Below are 25,550 nucleotides of genomic sequence, written 5' to 3'. Positions count from 1 at the left end.
TAGCTAGTGTGGCCAAGGAATGAATCTTGAACTTCAAGCAATTTTAATTTATTTAAATTTAAATAGCCACATGTGGCCCAGGGTTACCATATTGGACAGTGCAGTCTAGAGCTGGGAGAAAGGAACACCAGCTGGACCCAAAGCAGAAAATACAAAGAGGAGAGGAACCATCGACTCTCAACTGTTCCAGCCCAATCAAAAAAATGCACGAGAAACGGGCAAGAGTAACAGGCAAAAACCCACCCAGCCACACAGAAGCCACTCACTCAACACCCAGCCAACTTTCAACTGGAACGATCTCACTATTTCCTGAAAAAATATATTTATCTATTTTTCTAGAACCCAGGAAGAATAATAATATATTACAAGAGACACAAATATCCCACTATCCTCTGCATTATATTTTGGGATCTGCTGGAAAATTATATTTTAGCAAAAGCTACTTCTTAGAAGAAGCAGCCTCAGAAAGGGCCGAGGTCATAGATGGGAGAATGTCAAAAAAAAAAAAAAAAAAAAAAAAAAGATGGGAGAGAAAATTTAGAGAGAAGGAGAGGCCCTATCTGAAGCTATAAATAATAAAAAAAATATTAATAAAAATCATATCTCCGGCTCTTTTTCAAGAAACAAACAAAAACAAAACACCATTAAATAAAGACTCAGCACACTCTTGCCCAGGCAGAAAGAGACTCTGCGTGAAGGAATGAACCGTTTAAAAAACAAACAAACCCCACTAAAAATAGGTTTACAACTATTCTACAAATCCATGTCAGTATGAAATTTCGGCTCTTCCTCCTCACCCTCCCTCCCTCCCCTCCCCCAGTAAAAAATGCTGATTTCCAGAAGTCACTTGAAAGAGCCCAGAACAGCCTAAGATATACCACAGAGAATCCTGTAGTGTGATGGAGACCTTCCCATGGACAGACACATCTCAGGGCGCAGTTGGTTCTGGTTCCTTCTCCCAATTCCTGGCAGAGACGGGCTGTGAAAGGGAGTAACTGGGTGGCAGACCTCCAGCCAGGATCCAAGCAACCCCCCTTGGACCCTTGGTTTCTGAGGGCTCTGGGTGGGGTATGATTCAGGCTAGGTTCTAAGCTGGTCTTAGGTCCTAGGCTCTAAGCTGGAAGGTTAAGAAATGATCCAGTCCTCAGGCTGCCTTCAGAAAGGGCAAGTTGAACCCCCATTTTTCTGCTGGGGCAACTGAGGCCCAGAGAATCGAGAAGAGCCAGGCAAGAACAATAGAAGATGATGTCTCATCTTCTGACATTTAAACATGGTCAGAGCTGGAGATACTGATAGGTCAGTATTGGGTTGCCCTCCCCCGACAGCCCAAGCCTGTGCCCGTGGGAAGTTTCACGCGTAGAACTCGTTGGTGGGGGCTTTTTTGTAGATGGGCTTCTTGCCCAGGTCGTAGCTCCCTTCGTCCTTCTTCTTCATGCGGTACACCAGCAGCAGGACCAGGAACGTGGCAAAGAGGATCCCCACGACACCGCCCACAATCAGAGCTGGAGAGGAGAGAGGGGAGGTGAGCGTGAAAGCCGTTTAGTGGGACCCTGGGCACCCCATCATGGACTGAATTGCATCCCCCAAAATACACGTTGTAAATCTCAACCCCTACAGCCAGAAACTCACAGGCTGTGGAAATGCCTCTAGACATACTTATCCTGCAGACCTTAGCAGCGTGGTGCCCTCTGTGTGCATACATACCCAATGCAGGCCTTCGCTTCTATATATACACAGGCATACGCTACCATACACATATATAGCATACTAATATATACATGCTACGTTACTGTGCTAAAGATGGAGTCCCTGGGTGGTGGTGCCAATGGTTAACGTACTCAGCTGCTAAGTCCACCCAGAGGTGCCTTGAAAAAAAGACCTGGCAAGGTACTTCTGAAAAATCAGCTATTGAAAACTCTCTGGAACACAGTTCTATCTGGTACACATGGGGTCACCATGAGTCAGAATCACTCAATGGCAACCGTGTTTGATATCATAGATAATGATATACAGTGGTTCACATTCCCACATATAGCTCTGCAGCTAAGGTCTAGTTTTATCCATCCCCTCCGCCCCCCCAGCCCCCACCTTATTGACTGTGATCTTGGGCAAGTTCCTTCAGCTCTCTCATTGTGAAATGGAAATATCTATTCTCATAGGCTTAAGGATGAAACAAGTGAATCCATTTAAAGTACTCAGCATAGTCCCCACCGCATAGCATATGCTCATTCATTGTAAACCTCTGTAGTTTATCTGTGTTCCTAGCACCCTGAAAGGAGCCCTGGTGGTACGATGGTTAAGCACTCAGCTGTTAACCTAAAGCTCAGCAGTTAGAACCCACCCAGCAGTTCTGCTAAAGAAAGATATGACCATCCGCTCCCATAAATATTACAGCCTAGAAAACCCTATGGGGCAATTCTACTCTAGTCATACGGGGTCGCTATGAGCCGGAATCAACTCAACAGCACCCAGCAACAATAACAGCACCCTGAATTGGGCTTGGCACAACAGCTATTGCTTAATAAAACACTAACAATTGGGCTCAGAGGAGCACCGTCCAAGGGCACCAGCTAGTGTGGGGCAGATGTGGGCTTCTAATCTCAGATGTCTTTAGCACAACATCTATTCCCTCTCTATTATGGCAGGTGGCCTGAATGGCTCACTCCTGTGTGTTGAGGGGGCAGGGATGTCTCACAGGATCCTTTCTGTGGCAGACTGAGTCCCCTAATACGGTCTTACTCAGGCTAAGAAGATTATTTTTCCAGCCCTGCACACATTCCAAATCTATATACAGAATGGGGGCAGACTGGCACAAAGGAGCCAGGAAGGTTCCTTCTGGCCTACAAGTCCTATGAAGAAGCAGCAACCAAGGGCCCCTGAAGTGCCCCCAGGAGTTGCTAGTAAAAGCACAGGGAACATCAGGCCTCACCTCCATTCCTGTTTCCATCCCCTTCCGCTCCTTGGCAACCCCAGCTCCTCTGTTAGGCCCTTGGTCTGTGCTGGGATTGCCTAGAGGGTCCGGGTGAAAGCGCAGCCTCAGAGTGACCCTGGTCCTAGGTTCAGACACCAGGTCTACCATGTCCTGGCTTTGTGACCTTGGTCAAGTTATTTATTCAGCTTCCTTATCTATAAGAGCATAGATAACCATACCCACCTGATAAGGTTGTTGTGGGGACCTGATAACACGCAAGCACCTGATAACTCCCAGGTGCTGTTTAGAAGCTAGTGGAATGGAGGCCCCACTTCAGCTGGCTCAGGATACAACTTTTCACTTGAGGACCTTATATTTGTATAATTCTCAACCAGGAAGATCGAAGCAATGACCCGGCTAAATTCAGGGCAGATTTTCCAAGAAGCAAGGTACACAGAGGTCCAATTGTGCCCTCCCACCAACCCGCAGGGCACATTTTCACCCGTCCTACAGCACGTGAAAGATGTGGTGACGCCCATGCGAAATTGCTCACCACGGATTAGCAAGTAAACACAATTAAGCCCATCTGTACCTTGCTCACTCGTTAATCCGACCTTGCCTGGCTTCCATTCTGCCTCCTGCTATGTGACTCACAGCAAGTGGTTTGCTTTCTCTGGGCCTCAGTCTCCCTGTTACAAGGAACAGTTGCTTAGACTAGATCAATGGTTTTTAAATTTTCCTTTAAAAGCAGCAGAAACACTTCTTGGTTGAAGCAAAACCTCGTGCAAATCCCAAATATGCCAGCTAACAGCAAGACTATGGTTGAAGAAAGACAGGAATGGCTTTACCCCTAGGAGACCTTGTAGGTTTGAAACCTACAAGACTTGTTGTTAGGTGCTGAGTCAGTTTCGACTCATGGTGAACCTATGCGACAGAGGAGAACTGCTCACAGGGTTTTCCTGGCTGTCATCTTTACAGAAGCAGATTGCCAGGTCTTTCTTCTGCTGAGACACTGGGTGGGTTTGAACTGCCGATCTTTCGGTTAGCTGTCAAGCACTGAACAATGTGCACCACCAGGACTCCTACCTACAAGACTATATGGTCTCGCTGACACAGTCGGGGATTTGCAACCAATGTCACGAAACAAGCTGTGTATAAACCGTTGATTGGGAAACTAATTTGATCTGTAAGTTTTTACCTAAACCACAATATAATGTACCCCCGCTCCCGGCAAAAAAAAAAAAACTATATGGCCTCTAAGAGTCTCTCCAGGTCTGACAGCACCCCCACCCCACCCCACACTGCACAAGTAGTGAAGGAAGAAGAAAGCCAAAAAGAACACTGGCTCATGTTCTGGAGGCTGGGTTCAAGGTTGAACTGGGCATGTGTCACTTGGGGCCAAAATCCCAGTAAGCCTCATTGGCAAGAAGCAGACAAGATCCTTTATCTGTCTTGGCTGAAGGTTAGTTAGCACAGGGCTCTCTCCCTACATCTCTCAGCAGCTCCTCCAGCTGCTGGTTCAGCTGGTTCCCAGGGCTCATGATACACACCCACTAGGCCAGTTTATCCGGACAGGCCAGCTGTGGTGCGCCCGTAAAACCTGGCCAGGAAGGGAGCTCCCTGTGACAACCCCCAGCCTTGGAGGCCACACCCACCTCTAGGGCTGCCAGAGCCAGTCACCGCCTCAGCTAAAGTCCCCCCAGCCAGGCTGGACCAAGCTGCTCCTGACAGAGCTTTCCCCTGGTATAAAACGATCAATAGCACTGGGGCCAAACATTTAACCTCTTTTTAACATTCAATTTCTTAATCTGTCACATGAAGATACCCTGCGACCCAGCTACAAAGGTCAACAAGGATTAAATGACAGATACTAGCAAATCAAAGCAGCCCTTTATGGTTTGGAAAGCTGTCTCACATTCTATTTTTCATGGAGTTATGATATCAACCAAGGAAGGTATCACTGTACCCATTTTACAGATGAGGAAACAGAGGCCCATGGAGATCAAAAGGCTCTCAGCCAAGGTCACAAGGCTAGCAAGTGATAGAGACTGCTAACCCATTGCCACTGAGTCGATTCTGACTCATAGTGACCCTATAGGACAGAGTAGAACTGGCCCGTAGGGTTTGCAAGGAGCACCTGGTGGACTTGAACTGCCGACCTTTTGGATAGCAGCCAAACTCTTAACCACTATGCCACCAGGGTTTCCGAGAGCCTGCTAGGGGAAGCCAACTCTATCTTAAGGAACCTCCAGGCTTTCAAAGGAAGTTACTTTTCATGATTAACTTCCCGGATGCCAAACCCAGCCTGAGAAAGTGCTTTGAAAAACAAGCAAAAAAGGCTTAATGCAAGTGAGGGGCTCCTGCCTAGTCTTTAGAAGCTTTTTGATTTGCGATTCTTTCTCCTCCTCCACCAGGCTGCACCCAGCCAGTTGTTGTTGCCCTTAAGTTGGTTCTGACTCTTGGCAACCTCTTATGTGCAGAGTGGAACTGCTCCACAGCAGTGGAGTACTTAACTGTTCGCCCCACCCAGGGACTCAGAATCTAATCAGCCTGAGCTACCCCATCAGAGTGGTTATAGTCCTTGACCGCCCCAGCGTGCCCCGACAGGGGGTGAAGGTGGCTGCATCAAAGGGAAGGGGCAAGAAGGAGCCTTATGGGCCAGGGCCATCTCTGCCAAGGGGCATCACCCCCACAGCCCTCTTCCCCCTTCAAGGTAATGGAACAGGACCTTACCTGCCAGGACCTCTGTCCTCTCAAAGATGCCACTGCCCTGGGTAGTGCTGGACATGGACACCCTGTTGGACACGTCCTCATTCCCTTCAAAGGGCGAGATCCTCTTGGGGATGACCTCATTCTCCTCCAGCTCCTTGGGCTCGGAAGGGACCCGGTTCACAGGCCCTGCCCTCTCAGGAATGTGGTTATCTAGAGGCACCTGGATGGAGCAAAGGAGGAGAGCAGATAAACCCTGAGCCCAGTTTGGGGAGTAACTCATGGCAGGGGACAGGGACTTTCAGCCAGGTGGAGAAACTACCATCTCTCGGGCTAAGCCATGTGGTCCTAGAGTAGAAACCAAAAACCACCTCTCAAAAATTATGCTGTCAAATCCTTAACCTGAACTGTTCGAGTAAATCTCCCCCAAATGGGCAATGAACAGTGTGAGCCAGGGTTCAGAGGTTCCCGCTCACTGTTGGTCAATGGGTATCCCAGAGAAACCACTTGGGAGGGCAGTGTGGCAAAACCCTCAAACTTGCTTCTCTTTCAGGCAGCAATTTTGCTTCTGGGATACTGTCCTAAGCAGTTAATCAGAGATATATGTGTAAAAGATGCTTGCTGCTGTGTTATAATTTTAAAATGTCAAAAAAACTATAAAAAACACTTCCACCAATAAGGTGAACTAAATGTAGCCTATAAAAATGAATAAAAACATTTAATAATGTGAGGAAATCCTTATGGGCACATTAAGTGAAGAATATAGTACACAGAACTATATATACAATTTGTTATCAATGCTGGGAAATAGCTACAAATACTCAGATAAGGGGCTGGATGCCTATCCCTGGGGGGTGGGCAGCGAGGAGGGGAACAGACTACCTCTGACCTGCAGCATGCCCACCCCAAAATGAGCCCAGAGTCACAGACAAAAGCTTTCATGCTGAGTGGGGTCAGATCCCCATGTACTCTACCTATATGGGGGCTGTATTTCCTGCCTCTCTCAACAGGTGTGTTATAGTGGAGCAAGGGGATAGAGGAGGCAAAAGCATGTAGCTACTTACTAAGGGATGGATGACTTCAGGGAAGATCCTGGGGTCCTCCGAGTCATCTGCAGGGTCAAAAAGGCTGTGTGTCAGGTCGGTTACCCCAGATGACGACTCCTTCAGCCATGGCTGGGGTGAACCAACCCCCAAATGCTCAATGTTCAGTGAGAGACCATTCCCACCCCAAACCAGCCTCAGTTGCAGTGGCATCATTAGGGTTGGTGTCACCCAGTAGAGTACTCATGGTGTCAACCCCACTCCACCCCCACAGACCTCCTCCCGTACCAGACCCTACAGACTCCTTAATAATGTTTTTTGTACTAATGCTACTCATCAATTATAATTCCCGTGTATCACTCTTTCTTTCCTTTTAATTAGTGTCCTGATGGCACAGTGGTTAAGAGCTCGGCTACAAACCAAAAGGTTGGCAGTTCAATCCACCAGCTGTTCCTTGAAAACCCTATGGGGTAGTTCTACTCCATCCTATAGGTATGAGTTGGTCGGAATCAATTCGCTGGGAATGGGTTTTCCTTTAATTACTACTTCGTTCTCAAAAAATTATACTAATTACCACAATACTGTAGCTAAAAAAAACACCAGAAACGGACAAAACTGATGACTATAAAAACATTGGCAGCCATGAGAGCAACAGCGCATGCTTGTAGCACCTGCAGACGAAACCACGTGATTTGAAGCATCATTATAATTGGGTAATGACAGCTCTGACCAGAAAGCATTACCAGAAAAACCAAACCCATTGCCGTTAGTCGATTTTGACTCGTAGCAACCCTATAGGACAGAGTAGAACTGCCCCATAGAGTTTCCAAGGGGCACCTGGTGGATTTGAATTGCCAACCTGTTGATTAGCAGCCATAGCACTTAACCACTACACCACAGGTTTTCCCAGAATGCATTAGAAGGTTCAAAAAGTAAATTAGCATAGAGTTTTAACTCTGTAGGTATATTGTAGGTATAACTCTGTAGGTATACCTATCTCCAGGGATCAGTCCCTGGAGAAGGACATCACGCTTGGCAGAGTACAGGGTCAGCGGAAAAGAGGAAGACCCTCGACAAGGTGGATGGACACAGTGGCTGCAACAATGACCTCAAGCTTAACTATTGTAAGGATGGCACAGGACGGGGCAGTGTTTCGTTCTGTTGTGCACAGAGTCACTATGAGTCGGAACCAACTCGATGGCACCTAACAACAACAACAGATATATTGATACATGTAAGCTAGGCTTAAAAAAATGTTTTTGTTGTTATAACTACAGGGATATTTTTATAAAAAATAATGTCTGTTGAAACAATGCAAAAAAATTTTAGTCATTTTGGTGTCACCTTCTCTGACGGTGTCACCCAGTGTGCCTGCACCCCCCTAGTGATGCCACTGCTCAGTTGCTTCATTAGTAAAACAGGGCTCCTATGACTTGCCTCTGTGGCTCTTTTAGGGAAAGGGAATCTGTAAGCTGGTAGTGGGGCAGCTGTTTTGCCAACTCCACACACTCCCGCTCTATAGTGGATCCAGTATCATAGTATCACTGGGCGCTGGTTAGAAATGTAGAATTTCAGGGTCTACTGAATCATAATCTGCGTTAAGAAGACCCCCAAATGGATTGAAGTTTGAGAAGCACGGCTTTAAATTACCATCATTATTTTAAAACATTTACTGTGTGTTTGGTATGTGCTGAGAGCTTTAACTCAGTTCAGACCACACCACACTGATGGTACTATCATTATTATTCCCGTTTTATAGATTAGGAAACTGAGGCTCAGCAGTCACAGGAGCAGAGGTTTGAACTCAGGACTGTGTCACTCCAAATCTGAAACTCTGAACCATTACACCACTCTGCCCATGGGAGGCAGATTCTCAGTAGCTCTTTCTGGCCATAAAACCAGGGACAGGCAGTCACAGAAAGACCTAGAAAGGTCCCTTCCCCCAGGTCTGGCCTACCCTCACCTCCTACTGAAGCAGGGGATGGCTCTTCGTTCCCCACCCCCACCACTGCCCACACACACCCCCTGGCTCCTCAGCTGGTTCCTCCAAAGGCAGAAAACAATACCCTCATCCTGTCCTCCCACCCCACCTTGTTCTCAAGCCAAAACAAGGAGGCTACCAGGCCAGGTTCAGGCTGATGCTCGAAAACCCCAGAGCTACAAACCAACCCAAAACAAACAACTTGACCTGGGAGGGTCTCAAGAATAGAAAATGTTAATCCAGTTCCTTTGGTTTCCCCTTGTTTGGAGGAAAATCCCCACCTTAAGTCTCAAGGTGTGAACACCCTCCTAGGAGGTGAGGATACCATTCCTCCAGCCCTGTGCCCTGCCCATACACCCTCTCCATACCCAGATCTCCAGAGCCAGACAGCTCAAAGTCATCGAGGTCTTCCCCGGGGCCCCCCACATCCTCATCGTCCGGCAGAGCTCCAGAAAAGTATCGGCCTGCTAGGAGGTCCTGGGGGTTAATGACTTCTGTCTCTCGGATCTAGGGGTGAAAAAAGAGACACATCAGCCAACAGCCCTCTGATTTCTACAACATCCCCTGAACCCCAAAAGGGAGTGGAGCAGGCAAGCTGGAGATAACCCAGGGTGGTAGAAGGTGAACCTAGAGTGGAAGACAGCCAGGGCAGAATCCATAGGCCTGGGCCCTGACCTGGCTCTGCCCCTAACTTGCTGTATGACCTAAGGCAGTATCTTTCTTCCCATTTGAGGCTAATTAAAGATAATCAAAACCAAAACCAAAGCCACAGTGACCCTATAGAACAGAGTAGAACTGCCCCATAGGACTTCCAAGGCTGTAAATCTTTGCAAAAGCAGACTGCCTCGTCTTTCTCCCCAGGAGTGGCTGGTGAGTTCAAACTGCCAACTTTTTGGTTGGAAGCTGAGAGCTTTAACCACTGCACCACCAGGTCTCCCCAATAAAAATAACTGAGATGGTAATAATCAAAATCATGAAGATGGTAATAATCAAAAATATTGATATGACTAGGTACTATTTATTGAGCACTTGCTATGTGCCAGCCTCTAAATAACTCTGAAGGTGTTTAACCCTATTTACGGCCAAGGAAACTGGGCATTAAATACATGACATCGTATTGGTGACACAACTAGAAAACACAGGAACAAGTACCTGGGGCTGCCTGACTCCAGAGCCACACAGGCCAGCTTGAGGAACGACACTCAAGGGTTCTATGCTGCGGTCACAATTGATTCTTACACAGCAGGCAGAGGGCTGCTGACTTCGGCCTTGCCGAGCCCAGGACACCTGTCCCGGCTGAGTCAGACTGGGATGGGACAGAAAGGGCTAGCTCACCCACGTTCCAGGACAACCCCAGGTCAGGGTGGGGCCCAAGCCTGGTGACTCAAGAGTGCCTAAGCACACCGTGGATCAAAACAAATTATGGATAACAATATGAAGAACGGGAATTCCAGAACACTTAATGGTGTTCATGTGGAAGCTGTACGTAGATGAAAGAGGAAGTCATTCGAACAGAACAGGGGGATACTGCGTGGTTTAAAATCAGGAAAGGCGTGTCAGGGTTGTATCCTTTCACCACACTTATTCAATCTGTATGCTAAACAAATAATCTGAAAAACTGGACTATATGAAGAAGAACGTGGCATCAGAATTGGAAAAAGACTCGTTAACAACCTGCGTTATACAGATGACACAACCTTGCTTGCTGAAAGTGAGGAGGACCTGAAGCACTTACTGATGAAGATCAAAGACCACAGCCTTCAGTATGGATTACACCTCAACATAAGGAAAACAAAAATGCTCACAACTGGGCCAATAAGCAACTCATGATAAACAGGGAAAAGATAGAATTGTCAAGGATTTCATTTTACTTGGATCCACAATCAAGGACGGTGGATGCGGCAGTCAAGAAGTCAAATAACATTGCATTGGGCAAATCTGCTGCAGAAGACTTCCTTAAGTGTTAAAAAGCAAAGATGTCACTTTGAGGACTAAGGTGCTTCTGACCCAAACCATGGTATTTTCAATAGCCTTGTACGCATACAAAAGCTAGACAATGAAAAAGGAGGACCGAAGAAGAATTGATGCCTTTGAATTGTGGTGCTGGTGAAGAATATTGAATATACCGTGGACTGCCAGAAGAACATATCTGTCTCGGAAGAAGTACAGCCAGAATGCTGCTTAGAAGCGAGCACGGTGAGACTTCAAGGACGGTGAGACTTCGTCTCAGGTACTTTGGACGTGTTATCAGGAGGGACCAGTCCCTGGAGAATGACATCATGCTTGATAAAGTAGAGGGTCATTGAAACAAAAAGAGGAAGATCTTCAATGAGATGGATTGACACAATGGCTGCAATAATGGGCTTAAGCACAGAAATGACTGTGAGGACGGAGCTGGGCTGGGCAGTGTTTCGTTCTGTTGTACACAGGTTCACTGTGAGTCGGAACCTACTCAACGGCACCTAACACACACGCACACGAGCACACTCTGGTAATGCAGTCTTTTGAACATCTATTCAAACATGGACAAGTCACAGAGCAAGTTAGCCACACAGCTAAAGTCAAAAGAGCCTGGGTCTCCGTTTCTGACTAGCCCTGTGTCTGACACTCATGTGCCTGCCAGTGTGATGGGGGGAGTCTAGAAGAAATACCTGTTCCTAGGACAAAGTTATCATTGTGGGAGAGGCCCAGGAAAGGCCACTTCCGGGCCAGGTTCCTCCTGCACTACCCCGCCCCTGACTTCCGGGGAGAGGGGGCTGACGAAACCTGACTATCTTGCCCTCTTCCACCTCCAGGAGGGCAGGATGCTGGATTCCTGGAAGGGAGCGGGAAGGCAGTGGGCAGTACCCCCCTGCCCCTGGGCCGGGGAAATCTGCTGAAAGCTTGGCACCCGTAGGGGTGTGGAGCCAGCAGGGGTTAAGGCCCAGTTAGGGATGACTTCACAACTCGGGAATCAGGAGCTGTTGGGCTGCTGGCGCTGGAATTCCAGCCCCCGCACACAGCCTGTATCTGTGGCTTTGGTTTGGCAGCATGGAAGGAAGGCTCTTCCGTGGTTGCGTAATCTGAGTTACCTAGGGCGGGGTCCCTAGGCTCTGACCCCATCTCCTGCTGCAGAGTCCCTCGGGGCCCAGAATCTAAAACTGCAGGACCTCTGTGGCTTTCCAAGCACTTAGCACTAAGTAAAAAACCCACTAAGTAGGAACTCTTAACAGACCTGTTTTGTAGAGGTAGAGTGTGCCCTGCTGGCACAGTGGCTAAATACTGGGCTGCTAACTGAAAATCTGGCAGTTCGAACTCACCCAGTGGCTCCATGAAAGAAAGACCTGGAGATCTGCTCCTTTAAAAATTCCAAAAAAAAGCAAAACAAAATCCATCGCGGTCGAGTTGATTCCGGCTCATAAACAACCTTTTAGGACAGAGTAGAACTGCTCCATAAGGTTTCCAAAGAGTGGCTGGTGGGTTTGAACCACTGACCTTTTGGTTAACAGCCATAGTTCTTAAGCACTGTGACACCCACCCCCACCTTCCCTGTAAAGACTGCTGCCTAGAAAATCCTATGGGGCAGTTCTACTCTGTCACAATCAACTGAAGGCACCTAACAACAATGTAAGTGTTGGAAAGGCTCAGAAAGGTCAAGTCACTTGCCCAAGGTCACACAGGAGGTAGAAAGTGGCCATGCTGGACCAGAACTCAAGCCTGGGTCACCCCTGTGCTTTTAACCGCATGCACATAAATCCATGCATGAGCACTTGTACCCAGGGCTGCCATCCTGCCCCAGGCCCTGTTCAGTGGAGTTGCGTCCAGCTGAGAGGGAAAGTAGAAACTCTGGCCACTTGTTGGCCAGGCCTACAGACCAGACTGCTGTAGGAGTCAGAGCTCAAAGTTCTCAAGGCAGGGGCTAGGGTTCCAGCACTGGGTTCTTCTCAGAAGAGACCGTCCCCACCTGTCCCTGTCCCCAGGAGCCTGGAATGTTGTTTGCAAATCCTGCCTCTTTTAGTGTGTGAAAGTGATAAGGGATGTTTCAAAAAGACTGATTGGCTGATTGTAATTACCTCCCTTTCAGGTCAGTGAAATGAGGGCTCAGAAAGGAAGAGCCTTGTGAAGAGCAAGCAGCCAAGTCAGTAGCAACATGGAAACCGAAACCAAGATTTTTATATGGGGTTCATCAGAGAGGACAAATGACTTGTTTAAGGTCTCACTGGGGGCCAGAGGCATGGCCAGGATTAGATCTCCATCAGACAACCATTCCAGGGCTCTAAAGGACCAAAAAACGATACAGACACACACACACAAAAAAACCCATTGCTGTCGAGCTGATACCGACTCATGGCAACCTCATGTGTTACAGCGTACGAATACCCCTACGGAAGCAGATCACCAAGGCTTTCTTCCGCAGCACCGCTGGGTGGGTTTGAACCGCTAACCTTTAGGTTAGTAGTGGAGTGCAAACCTAGGAACCTTCTAAAAGGCCTACTTCAAAGGTTGTGTTATCTGTGCCTAGGAGGTTTACCCAGAAGACTTGGAAGAAGTTTTGTGAGGCAGTGCTGATGGCGGGACATAGGAAATTAAATCTTTCCTGAGCTCCAGGGGTACCCTCTCTGCCCACAATCCCTGCCAAGAGAGGAAACTCTTAAGTGAGTAGGAGCCCTTTAAGACTAGGCCAGCAAGACAGGGCCAAGCCCCATGGGATTATGGGAATGCATCCCTTTTTGTAAGAGAAGGCCAGTAGCCCTCCCCTCCCTCGCCCTCTTCAGACAAGGCCCATTCAGTCTGGGGTGGCTTTGAAGAGCCAGGCCACCCAGCAGCCAGACCCAGTCCTGACCAGGGAGGGATCCCACCCTGCTCCTGGCTAAGGATGTGGTCTGTTCTCAGTTCACCCCACCCCTGCCTGGGCACGTGTGTTCACATATGTGTGCACACCCAGGCACCTTATCTGGGCCCTCAGGTCTCCCTGTATCTTTGTCCTTTGCACAGACACATGACAGAAATCACCAGCTAAATAAGGCAGTGGGCCTGAGTCCCATAGACCCTGCCGACCCCCATGGCTGGTGGGCACCTGGGATTGGTACCTGGGAGGTCAGTGATTCTGGATGCTTCCTGAACTAGCAAGAAGTAGGTGCTGTTTTGTTCCATGGGGACTAACACCTGCCAAAAGAAGGTATCTGAGGCCAGAGAGCCCAGCCCTCTCGTTTTATAACCGAACAGACTACACAAGGGACTTTGCCAAGGTCACCCAACGGCTGGCTGCAGAGCTGGACTTGGAACCTAGGTCTCCTGGCTCCTAGGCTGGAACTGTCTTCCCTCCCCTTCAAGGGTCTTGGCTGCCCCTAAGGGTCCTAACAAATACACAGGCAGCAGCCCTCACTCTAAACACACTCCCCCATCTAGTCCTTAGATTATATGAATGGAACTGGGAAGAGGTTACCAACCCTACCCCGAAGTCCTACAGCTCGGTCACCCCAGGAAAGTATGGGGGTTGGGGTGACCAACACAAGTATCCATTGTCTTGGTCTCTTTCTCCATATGAGCTCATTTAATTGGCTTAATAGCCTCGGAAAGAGCTCTCACCATTTGCAGATGAGGAAACTGAGGCTCAGTTGAGTCACTCACCCAAAGTGTCCCAGGTAGAAGGCAACAGAGCTGGAATTCAAAGCTACATCTTTCTCAAGTGCACACGCTGACCACAACCAGGGTTCTCACTGCCGCTCACTCTTCACCTCCCCACCCTACTAACCCCACAGCGCACAACACTCACTGCCAGGGCTCCAGGGCACCCTTTCCCCTGGCCTAGGAGTAAACCTAGGTTAAACGAGTATTGAGTATTGTGTAAACAAAGGAACAGAAACTTGGCTGAGGCACCAGAGTTCAGGGTCAGGGCTTGATTGACTGTGAACTGGTGGGAGGAGAGGAGGGAGAGGGCAAGAGAGCCTTCCCCCAAGCTGGCTCCTCTCCAGGGGAGGTAGGGTCAAGGACACATTTGACTCTGGCTTCTTTCAGGAGGGGACACTTGCAGGGTAACTGGGCAAGGCAAACAGGTGGGGACAGGGGTATAAATACTCTGGGTTCCCACTGCTGAACTCACCAGAGTGATTCTAGAAGGAGATCACCAACAGGAGCCACTGGCATAATCATCCTTCTTCCCTACTTCCCTTCTCAAGGGTCAGACTTCCCCCATAATGAGTAAAAACTAGGGCCCATACATCTGGTGGGAAATGAAGCTTCCACCACCACAGTGTTTCCGTATAAATGCAGATCCACACGCAAACCAGTCCTGCCACTTCCTAACCATAACCTGTTGCCTTCGAGTAAATTCTGACTCATAGCGACCCTATAGGATGGAGGAGAACTGCCCCATAGGGTTTCCAAGGCTGTAAATCTTTATGGAAGCAGACTGCCACATCTTTCTCCCCAGTGCGGCTGGTGGGTTTGAAATGCTGACCCTTTGGGTTAGCAGCTGAGCGCTTAACCACTGCATCCCCAGAGCTCCTTACCTAAGAATAGAAGCCTGGGAATTTATTTCACATCCTGAAGCCTTGGTTTCTTCTTCCTAACCAAGGCTGATTACACAATCAAGGCTGATTACACCTGCAGGATGAGTGAGGATTAAATGAATGAAATGCATTGCTGTGGGTGTGGCCTGGTATACAGCAGGTGCTCAATGAATAGTGGCTATTATTAACCCCCACCTGCCCTCTCTCAGGAGCCCTGGGGCTGCAGTGGTTAAAGTAGTCAGAGGTTCGATCCCACCAGCCACTCCACTGGAGAAAGATGTGGCAGTCTGCTTCCATAAAGATTATAGCCTTGAAAACCCTATGTGGTAGTTCTACTCTGTCCTCCAAGGTTGCTATGAGTCAGAATCAGTTCGAAGGTAGTGGGTTTGGCTTTTTTTGTTTACCTTCCTTCTGCTTCCTGGCTAAAGGGGTCAGTGTTATAAGGGTAGGAGACCTGGGAAAAGTTATAGACAGAGTTCTATTGCTGGAAAGAAGCTGACTGGTGGGTGGCAAGGTGCCTGGCAAACTGTAAAGGGACATACCCTATCAAGAGTTATTATTTTGCTTCTGAGACCAGAGACTTTTCAACAACCAATCAGGTCCATTCAGACTGTACAAAAGAACAGACTCAGAGATGGGCAGAGACCTGTTCAAGGTCACACAGCTTTGAGCACCTGTCCTAACCAGACAGAGACACAGGAAAGACCCCTGTATCTTTATAGAAGGAGCAGGCAGCAGTGAGTGACCAGTGACACCCGAAATTCTGCTTGGGGACCTGCACCCCCAGGGTATTTCCTGGTCTGCCTTGGGGACAAAAAACACTCTAGCCTGGTACCTGAAGGGTTAAGCCAGGTCTGGGGTGGGATTCGAATGGCAGGCTCTGCCTACTCCAAGGTCAGGTTACTTTGGACATGATCACTCTGGAGAGAGCCAGACCTGGCACAGTGAGAAGCCAATTTTTCACTACCCAACCCCCCAGGGCAGCCCATTCCCACAACAGGGGCTCTGGGGTCCTGGGGTGCCAGCTAGGAATAGACACTGAGAGCTTCTGGAGCCTCTGGACATCCCCCTGCCAGGAGGGGATCCAGCACCCTTGCCACTAACTCCTGGGGTGACTTTGGGAGATTCCCTCCTGGGCCTCACTTTCCCCACCTGGACACGGGTGTTCTCAAATAGACAAGCCTCCTTCTGTCTCCAGGCCCTGTAACCAAGCTGGGCGCTGCTCTGATTACCGGTGGAGACAGCCGGGAGGGGACTGGCTCCCTCAGGGCGGCACAGACAGAGGTGCATTGAAGCTGGGGCTTGTAATCTAGGCAGTAGATCCGAAATCCCTGCTGGATCTGAGGGCTGGGAGGCTCTCGGGACATAAACAAGCCTCCTGTGTTCTCAAGAGCAGTCGACAGCCTCCACAGCCTCCTCCAGGACGATTAGATCAGCCCTGGGTGTTGGCTTCCTGCCCCTTCCCAGCCTCTGCCATCACCCGGGGAAGTCACTGCTCCAGACAGGGTCAGTCTGTCCCACAGACATTTCCCGGCTGGGTTTCCCTAGGGTCAGGAGTGTCCCAACTGTGGTGACCACTCAGCCATTTGCCACCCCTGCCCCCGCGCCCCAAGGTTGGAGTGGTACAGCCAGTCCTTGCAGGTCCACCGGCCCTCTCCACCAAGTCATAGTTTCCACACATACCAGCCGCTCCCTGCCTCCCCTTTCCATTACCCCAGGTGTCACCTGACTAGCAGCCTCTTCCACTCTGTGCCAGAGAAAACTGGGGCAGCCGAGCTCCCTGGTCCTTCAGGGGTGCTGGGAAAGGGGGGGCTGAGTAGCAGGGCCTGGCCGGATGGTGGGAAAGCGACTGGGGCGGGGGGGTTGCAGAGGAGAGTGGGGGCAGCTGGGAATAGAAAGGGTGGATGGCAACTGTAGAATGTCAAAATTGGAGCAACTGTTAAGATCACAGAGTGGATCTTTTAGGGGAGTCCTGGAGCCCTCTGAGAAGGTCTCAACCTCAAGAACTATAACCATCGGTTTTTATTTTCAAGGCCAGCAGACACCATCCCCCTGAAGCCAACCCCTATGGCCAGGCTAAGAGCGCTTATCTAGCTGCTAATAAACAACTGAACTTAAGCCAGCACTTTTGTTGTTGTTGTTGTTAGGTGGCGATTCATAGCAAGCCCATGTGACAGAGTAGGAAATGCTTCATTGGGTTTTCTAGGCTGTAATCTTTATGGGATCGGATCACCAGGTCTTTGTCCCGCAGAGCCACTGGATGCGTTTGAACTGCCAACCTTTCAGTTAGCATCGGGGTGCTTAACTGTTGCGCCAAGCCAGCACTGTCCGGTTTGCCAAATACCAGTTATGATCCTTGAGTGGCACAGGTGTCAGCATCCGTGTTTTAGAGGACACTTGGGCCTCCCACCCTGCAAAGTGACTTATTACCAGGTAAGCAGCAGGACTGGAATGGGACTCAGGTTTTCCTGGGTGTGAAACTTGCCCACTTTCCAGGGAGAGAAGGGCCCTGAGAGCTGCAGGAATGTGTCCAAAGGTCACCAGACCCAGAAGTCAGGCTTCTTGCTCTCAGGGTTAAGTCAGGCACCCACTGTTGACATAAGCCTTCTCCTCCCTCTCCAGGGCACCATGCAATGAAAACTGGCTTTTCTGAAAGACTGCACCTTTTCTATCCTTACCCCTCCCCCTGCCCCAAAGCCCGGAGTGGTATTTGCAATTCCCTCCGCCTACTTAAGACAAGCTCTGCCTCTCCTCGTACAGAACACTGCCCCCAACACAGGAGGGTGGCCCCGGTCCTGGGCAGTGTCCTGGGTGGTCCTGAACCCTTGCAAACCTTCGGCCCCCTTCTCCTTCCAGGCTGCAAATGGCTCAGCTCAGCGTGGGGTTCCTGCTGATGCTGGCAGGAGGGGTGGGGCTGCCAGGAACTAGTTCTTGTTTAAATATAAACCCGTCTGATAATTAGCAAACAGCCCACTTCTAAGATAAACAAGTGGGAGATTTAGGCTCCAACAGCCCCACCCTATACACCTCCCAGCTGTGGGGAAGATAGGGAGGAGAAGGAGAAAGGGAGGAGGGGACAAGGCTTTCCAGGGGCCCTGGGGGTGGAATCCTCAAATGTGCAGGACCACCAGGCATCAAGGTAGCCTGGGGCAAGGAACGAAGCTATCTCTAAGGGACACCCCCTCCCTACCAGGCATAGTACTGTCGTTAGGTACGATTTCAGGTATAACTGCCCCATTTAGAGTAGAACTGCCCCATAGGGTTTTCTAGGCTGTTAAAAAAAATTTTTTTTTTTTTTAATCTTTATGGGAGCAGATTGCCAGGTCTTTCTCCCACAGAGCCATTGGGTGGGTTCAAATTGCCAACCTTCTGGTTAGCAGCCAAGCGCCTATCCACTGCACCACCAGAGCTCCCAGCACAGTAAACACACACACACACACACACACACACACACACACACACACACAACTTGTCGATTCTGACTCATAGCAGCCGTATAGGACAGAGTAGAACTGACCCATAGAGTTTCCAAGGACCAGCTGGTGGGTTTGAACTGCCAACCTTTTGGTTAGCAGCTGAGTTCTTAACCACTGTGCTACCAGGGCTCCGGCATAGTACTAGGTGCCTTTATTTGCAACCTTGTAATCTTTAACCTCACCACAACTGTACTATGATCTTCTGAGAGACAAGGAAGCTGAGACTCCCGAAGGGTGAGTACATGTCCAAAGTCATGCAGCTAGTAAGAGGCGGACTCGACAGGTCTGCGAACTCCAAACCACTAAGTTTCTGTGCCAACCCCAGGAAGTTAAGGAAGGGACATCAGAAAAACCAGGGTCAAATCAAATCTGAACTGTACCAGCTGGGCCCTATAACTCACACCAGTTGCAGCCTCAGTTTTGCTTTAAAAGAAAAAAGAAAAAAAAGGTGCTCCCTGTTCCGCAGAGGCCTAGAGACTGATTTTGAGGACCAGTCAAAGTCCAAACACAGGCAAGTGGCTGTGAAGGTTTGGGGCCTAGAATTTCCCTTATTTCTCAAGGCCCTGGACACTGAGATGCTGACACTATCTTTAATAGGCTCCCAAAGGGCAAGGCAAGACTCTTGAGCCCAGTCCAACACCCCCACCCCAGAGCCATCCTATTAGCCAAGAGGTTGAAAGGAAATGGGTGACTCAGGCAGGCAAGCTACCGCTCTCTTTCTCCAGTGACTCATGAAGCCCTATCAGCCCCTTACCTCAATTTTAAGTGTTCTCTGGAAATCACACCCACCCACCAGTCTAGTCCAAGAGGCTGAAGACAGCTAGAAGCCAGTTTCTCTGTGAAGGAGCTGGGGCTGGGAGCCCAGCCTGGCTTCCCCAACTCCTCATTCAGGCTGCCGGCTCAGCACTCCACGTCCTTGGAAAAGCTCACGGTTTCTAGGAGCTGGGGATGGCAGGAGCTGAATGCCCCCCTCCCTTTCTTTTCTGAGACTGGGACTTGTTTAGACTCATTTCTAAGGAGGGTGAGAATGCGCCCTCCCTCCATGAACAGGCTCTCAGAGCTGGAGGGACCCTTAGAGGGCATCGGTCCAACCTCATTTTAGAGTTGGAGGCAGTGAGGCCCAAACATGCTCAAGGTCACCCAGCAACTCAGAGGTAGGATCCAAGGCACTGAACTTCCAACCTAGCACATTTCTTCATCTGGAATGTTCTCTGAGGACACTTAAGCCAGACATCTTGCACGATCAGTCAGACCTGGTTCTGACCTTGGACGAGCCACTACATTCCTCTGAGCATCAGTTTTCTGTAAAATGGAGATAATGATACCTACCTCACATACATCATTGGAAGGCATTTATGTTAGAAATAAATAATCTCAACACACCTTCAGAATGAAATTACACGCGTGAATTTGTTCATTCATACAAACATTCCCCAGCACTAAAACTATGGGCCAGGTATTTCACTAAAAACAGATAGAGCAGAGTTCTGCCCTGGGTATGTGGGCAGGGGGACTCGGAATTTTGATAGGTTTCCCTCATAAACCATGAATTTCTTCCTGGAAGGGAATGCCTTAGTGTCTTTATAGTTTCCATAACCCTTTGCACATCGCATCATACGTATTTAATTATTAACTACTAACGGAAACCCTGGTGGCGTAGTGGTTAAATGCTACAGCTGCTAACCAAGAGGCTGGCAGTTCGAATCCGCCAGGCGCTCCTTGGAAACTCTATCGGGCAGTTCTACTCTATAGGATAGGATCGCTATGAGTTGGAATCGACTCAACGGCAGTGGGTTTGTTTTTTTTTGGAATAGAACGTCAAGGAACCCAGTTAGCGCAACGGTTAGGCACTCGGCTGCTAACTGAAAGGTTGGTGGTTAGAACCCACCCAACGGAAAGGCCTGTGGGGTAGTTCTACTGCCACATGGGGTTGCTATGAGTCAAAATCAACTCAACAGCACCCAACAACAACAATGTTGCAGCTGGGAAGAGCTCTTGAGTTCAAATCCCTCCTTTTACAGACGGGGGATGCAGCCCAAGAGGGAAAGTGATCTCCTCCCAACCTTATGGAGCTCTTCATTCAAAGTGTGGCCCAGATATTTCCTGGGAATTTGGTAACTCTGGGATCCCAAGAGGTCCCAAGAGCTCTCACTGGCCACTCAAGGGTCCTAGAAACTCCTGGGCTTCCGCTTCCACCCCCACTTCTGTGCAATCGAGGAGCAAACCCTCAATCAGACCAGAAATATCCTTAAGCTCAAGTATACCTGGTGGGCGGGGGACACCTCCCCAGAACTGCCTGGGCCTAGTGCCAAGTCGGTGGGCTATGCCCCTGGGCAGAACAGCTCTGGAGGGGGGCTCAGCTCCCAAAACAAGGCGGCCTTTAAGGGGCCAGGGAGGGAGTGGTAGGAATAGATCAGGGTAATGCTCCCAGCTGGACAGGAAGAACTGGTTTAGGATGGCAGCCACCACGAAACAGAGAAGAGGGCGGCTGGGCGCTCAGCCTGGGCTCTCTTCCCCAAACCTGTGGCACCAGGGGGGTAGGACACCACCCAGGGAGAGCGCAGGCCTTTAGATTAAACCTCAAATGTAAGCAGGGGCCCCAACAGCATTGTTGAGGAGGGGGACTACTGGACAGAGATGCTGGTCCCAAGCGGTACCCATTTTACCTCTCAGTTTCCTCATCTGTAAGTTGCCTAATACAATTCCTGCACTCGTTTTTTTTTTGCAAGGATAAAATACATCAGACCTGACATATAGGAAACACTCAATATATTATAACTGCTATCGGCAAAACTTTTCTCCCTGGGCCTCCGTTTTTCTCCACCTGTAAAATGAAACGTCAGACCAGATCATCTCTATAGTCTAACAGCTGTGACTAGATCTGATTTTTCCAGCCACAACCTAAGAAGGAAGGGGGGAAGGGTAAGAGGGGAAACCCTAAGACCCAATTAGAAGTGGAAGGTCTGTGGCATTCACCACAGATAAGACAGAGGGACACCTCTCAGGAAGCAGCTGCCCAGGGCTGACTTCTCCCCCAGCTGTTCAGTAACCATACACAGCAATGACACAACCCCATTCTCCAAACCACAACCTTCTGACAGCCCTGGGCCATGGTTATCTGCTCCTCACCCCAAAGCACCTGCAGGCTCAGCAGTCTGGGAGCTAGACTGGCATGTGACTGTCCATCACGGTGACCTCAGCAGCCTCCTGGGTCTTTTCCTTTTTTTCCCCACACCGCCTGGATCGACAGTCCAATATCCAATGGATGGCTCCCCAACCACTCAAATTCAATGCATCCTTCAGGCCTAGTTTAGGGCACTCCACCAAACCCTCTGCTATTGACTCGACACATACCGACCCTATAGGAAAGAGTAGAACTGCTCCATAGGGTTTCCAAGGCTGTAAATCTTTAGGAAGCAGACTACCACATTTCTCTCCAGCTGAGTAGCTGGTGGGTTTGAACCACCAACCTTTTGGTTAGCTTAACCACTATATCACCAAGGCCCCCTCCTTGAGTACTCCACGGAGGGGGTGGGGGTCGGGGGAAGACTTGGGTTCTATCTAGTCCAGGCTCAGCAGCTAACCTTTTGGCATGGCTGCCCTTGGCTTGGGGACATCATCACCCTACGCTGGGCCTCTGCTCCCCTCCACCTCAGAATTCTTTGAGGCCTTCCAGGCCCAAATCTCAACAGATTCCAAGGTGCCCGAAATGGGACCCCACAGCAGCCATACACAGAGAAGCCAAGAGGACTAAGAGTTGGAGCAAGGACTTGGAAGCTTGGCTGCCTAAATTTGAATCCTGCTCTGCCACTATTGGAGCCCTGGTGGCACAGTGGTTAAGACAGCTGCTGCTAACTAGCTAACCAGAAGGTTAGCAGTTCAAATCCACCAACCGCTCCTCGGAAACCCTATGAGGCAGTTCCACCCTGTCTTATAGGGTCGTTAAGGAGTTGGAATTGACTCAACAGCAAAGGGTTTGGTTTGGTTTCTGCCCCTATTAGCTGCATCACCGTGGGCAAGTTACTTAACTTCTCTTGCTGCAGGAGTTTAGACTAGTAAATAGGGTTGTCATGGAAATTAAGCAAGCTGATCTATGTAAGGCCCTTAGAACAGGGCCAGGCACAGAGTTAGCACTATATGTTTGTTATCACCGCTACCTGCCTGGAACTGTGCCTGGAACAGCCCTGAGGGCTATTGCTCAGGGTCTCATTCATTCCCCAACAGTAGCCTTTCAGGCAGAAAGGACTTTCCCCTAAGTGAGCTCAGGGAAGTAGGAGCCTCAGGGCTTTCAAAGGAATTAACATTAATGATTAAACTCCGGGGACTCACTCCCCCTAGAAGCCAAAACTAAAGGACAGGAAGGGGACACAAGGACCAGGTTCCTGGGAGGCAGGTCGCCTCTCTCAGCAATTCCCATGCCCCCAACTTCCTAAATGAGATTGCTTCCCTCGTCCCCAGCCGGCTGGCTGCTGGGGTAAATGGAGCTTCTCCGGGTACAGAGCTTTGTAAACTAGGAGGGAACGAGTGGGCAGTGACAAGGCCTTCTCTCCCCAGCCTGCTTCACTCCACTCAAGGCGGGCGCTTCAGTCTCTCCCTCTGCAGTTCAGCAAAAACAAACTCTTCGTGCAAAATGCAAAGGCTCAACTCTTGGGGAATCCTAAACCAGACCTTCCATGAACACTCTAAGGATCAGAGTCCCAACTTAGTTAAAAAAAAAAAAAAAAAAACCCAAGTCCACTGCGGTGCTGTCGATTTTGACTCATAGTGATCCTACAGAACAGGGTAGAACTGTCCCATACGGTTTCCAAAGAGTTCTTGGTGGATTCGAACTGCCAACCTTGTGGTTAGCAGCGGTAGCTCCTAACCACTAGGCAACCAGGATCTAAGTAAGCCCTAATCACCTCCTCTCTTTTGTGCAGATGGGGAAACTGAGACGCAGAAAGGGCAGAGCCCTTTCCTAAGTCACAAGTCAGTCAGTGGCAGGACTAGGGCGAGGGCTAAGGTCACGGCTCCGTCTTCCACTCCCCCGTGTGTGAAGCAGCGCCCCATCGAACCCTTCCCTTCCCCTCTCCCCAGGCCAGGTCGAGCTCCGAGGCTACCCACGCTGAGCGCCCGCAGGATGTGAAGAGGCGGCTCGAGGCTTCGAGCCTACCCCAGGATCGTAACGAGGCAAGGGGCGCGTGTGGGGGGAGAAGAGATGACACCGGCTTGGTCACGTCCGAGCCTGGAGCCCGCGGCGGGGCTGAGGCCAGGGCAGGCGGGAGGAGCAACAGGCTGGGGGCGCACAGCGCACGGAGGAGCCAGCCTCGGAGCCCCGGGTCCCAGAGCCAAGTTTCTAACCAAGTTTCCCCGGCCTCTGCACCTAGTTGGAGGCGGGGCGCGCAGTCCCCCGAACGCCCCCATCCCCGGCTCCCAGGAACAAAGGAGGCGCCGCCGCGGCGGTCGCCCCCCGGGTACCTCCAAGCACCTACCGACTCCGCAGCGGCGGCGGCGACGCTCACGAGGAGCAGCAGCGCGAGCTGGCAGGAGGGGACCATAGTTCCGGGGCAGAGGGCGCGGGCGGCGGCGAGTGGCCCCAGGCGGCCGAGAGGCCGGTCTTATAGGCGGCGCGGCTCCGCCCCGGCCCGCCCCCGCCGCCGCCGCCCGCGCCTGGCCCGGAATTCCCCGCGAAAGCTGGGCCTCCGGGGCGCTGCGACCCGCCATCGAGGTGGAAACCCCGAGGGACCCGCCGCGCACCCGGGCCGGTTCCCAGTCAACCCCCACCGGCAGCTCCAGCCCCCAGAGCGCTTGCGTCTCAGCCCATTTTATAGCTGAGGAGACTGAGGCCCAGGGACGCGAAGGACTTGCCCAGCGTCTTCCGTTTAGACCAGCGCTTTTTAAACTGGGTGCATTACCTTCTGGGGGTACTGAAGACTTTCCAAAAGGGACAGGGACATGGGTAGTTACACAGAGGGGGTCAGCGAACTTCTTTTGTGAAGGGCTAAATAATTTAGGTTTGGGGGGTCATGCGGTCTCCCAAACTACTCAAACTCTGTTGTTGTAGCTCAAAATCGGCCATAGACAATGCTTAAAGGAATGAGTGCGGCTGTGTTCGGTAAAGCATTATTTATGGACACTGAAATTTGAATTTCATACCATTTTCACGTGTCACAAAATGTTCTTTTGATTTTTTCAACCATTTAAAAATGTAAAGACTATTCTTACTTGTCAAGTGACCCATACAAAAATAGGTGCCGGGCAGACTTCGGTCACAGGGTGGCTGATCCCTATTTTAAAGGGATTCGTTTTCTAGATTTTTAACTTCCTAAAAAGTTTAATCTCTCTGAGAAATGGCCTGTAAGTTTATCTCCATTGGCAAGTCCACTTACACCCTTTATAAAAGAAAGGTCTGGGTGAATCTTCCCATGGCCCACGGTGTTAAAGGGGGGTGGGATGGAGAGGTGGGAAAAGGCTCTGGGGTCCGAAGTACAGGTATGGTTGGAATTACTAGTCGGATGATAATCAATGGTTGGAATAATTAGTCCTGTGATAATTCATGTACTAAAGCTGCCCATTCTTGCCTCTCCCTGACTTACATATATTTCCAGGGGATGAAGCATGACTTTAGAACCAGGGTATTTTGGCATTGGCTGGGATATTATGAATTTATATACTTTGTAGAGTGGACAGGTGGGAGTGACTTCCCTCTTCTAGCCTCTGATTATCATCACAGAATGCAAGAGCCTGGACAGTAAAGCATGCTTCAAATGCCAGCTCACGTTTTTCCCATACATGTAAAGGCAAACAGTTATTTTCAGGTATTCCAACTACTCCCTAGGACTTGGAAAGGAAAAACAAAAACAGAAATTGAGAAAATGAATTGATCTCTTGTCAGGATAACAAATCCTTTTGCAAGTCAGATGGTTTGGATCTTTGCTTTCTACAAAGTCGAAGGAGGGC

The 25,550-nt window shown here is 49.9% G+C and overlaps 1 protein-coding gene across 1 annotated transcript; it reads right to left on the bottom strand.

The window, feature by feature from the left end:
• Positions 1-496: 496 nt before the first annotated feature.
• On the bottom strand, positions 497-24,194 carry SDC4 (syndecan 4). The gene is made up of 5 exons (XM_049869351.1): positions 24,083-24,194; positions 9,013-9,151; positions 6,685-6,731; positions 5,645-5,843; positions 497-1,502 (listed from the first exon to the last, which is right to left on the bottom strand). The coding sequence occupies exons 1-5, from the start codon at positions 24,146-24,148 to the stop codon at positions 1,351-1,353; spliced, it is 603 nt and encodes a 200-aa protein (XP_049725308.1). The 5' UTR covers positions 24,149-24,194; the 3' UTR covers positions 497-1,350.
• Between the last annotated feature and the right edge of the window lie 1,356 nt (positions 24,195-25,550).

Source organism: Elephas maximus, chromosome 25 (assembly GCF_024166365.1).
Source record: "Elephas maximus indicus isolate mEleMax1 chromosome 25, mEleMax1 primary haplotype, whole genome shotgun sequence".
NCBI lineage: Eukaryota > Metazoa > Chordata > Mammalia > Proboscidea > Elephantidae > Elephas > Elephas maximus.
Note: the sequence above shows the minus strand (reverse complement) of the source record. Positions and strands in the feature narration are given on the sequence as shown.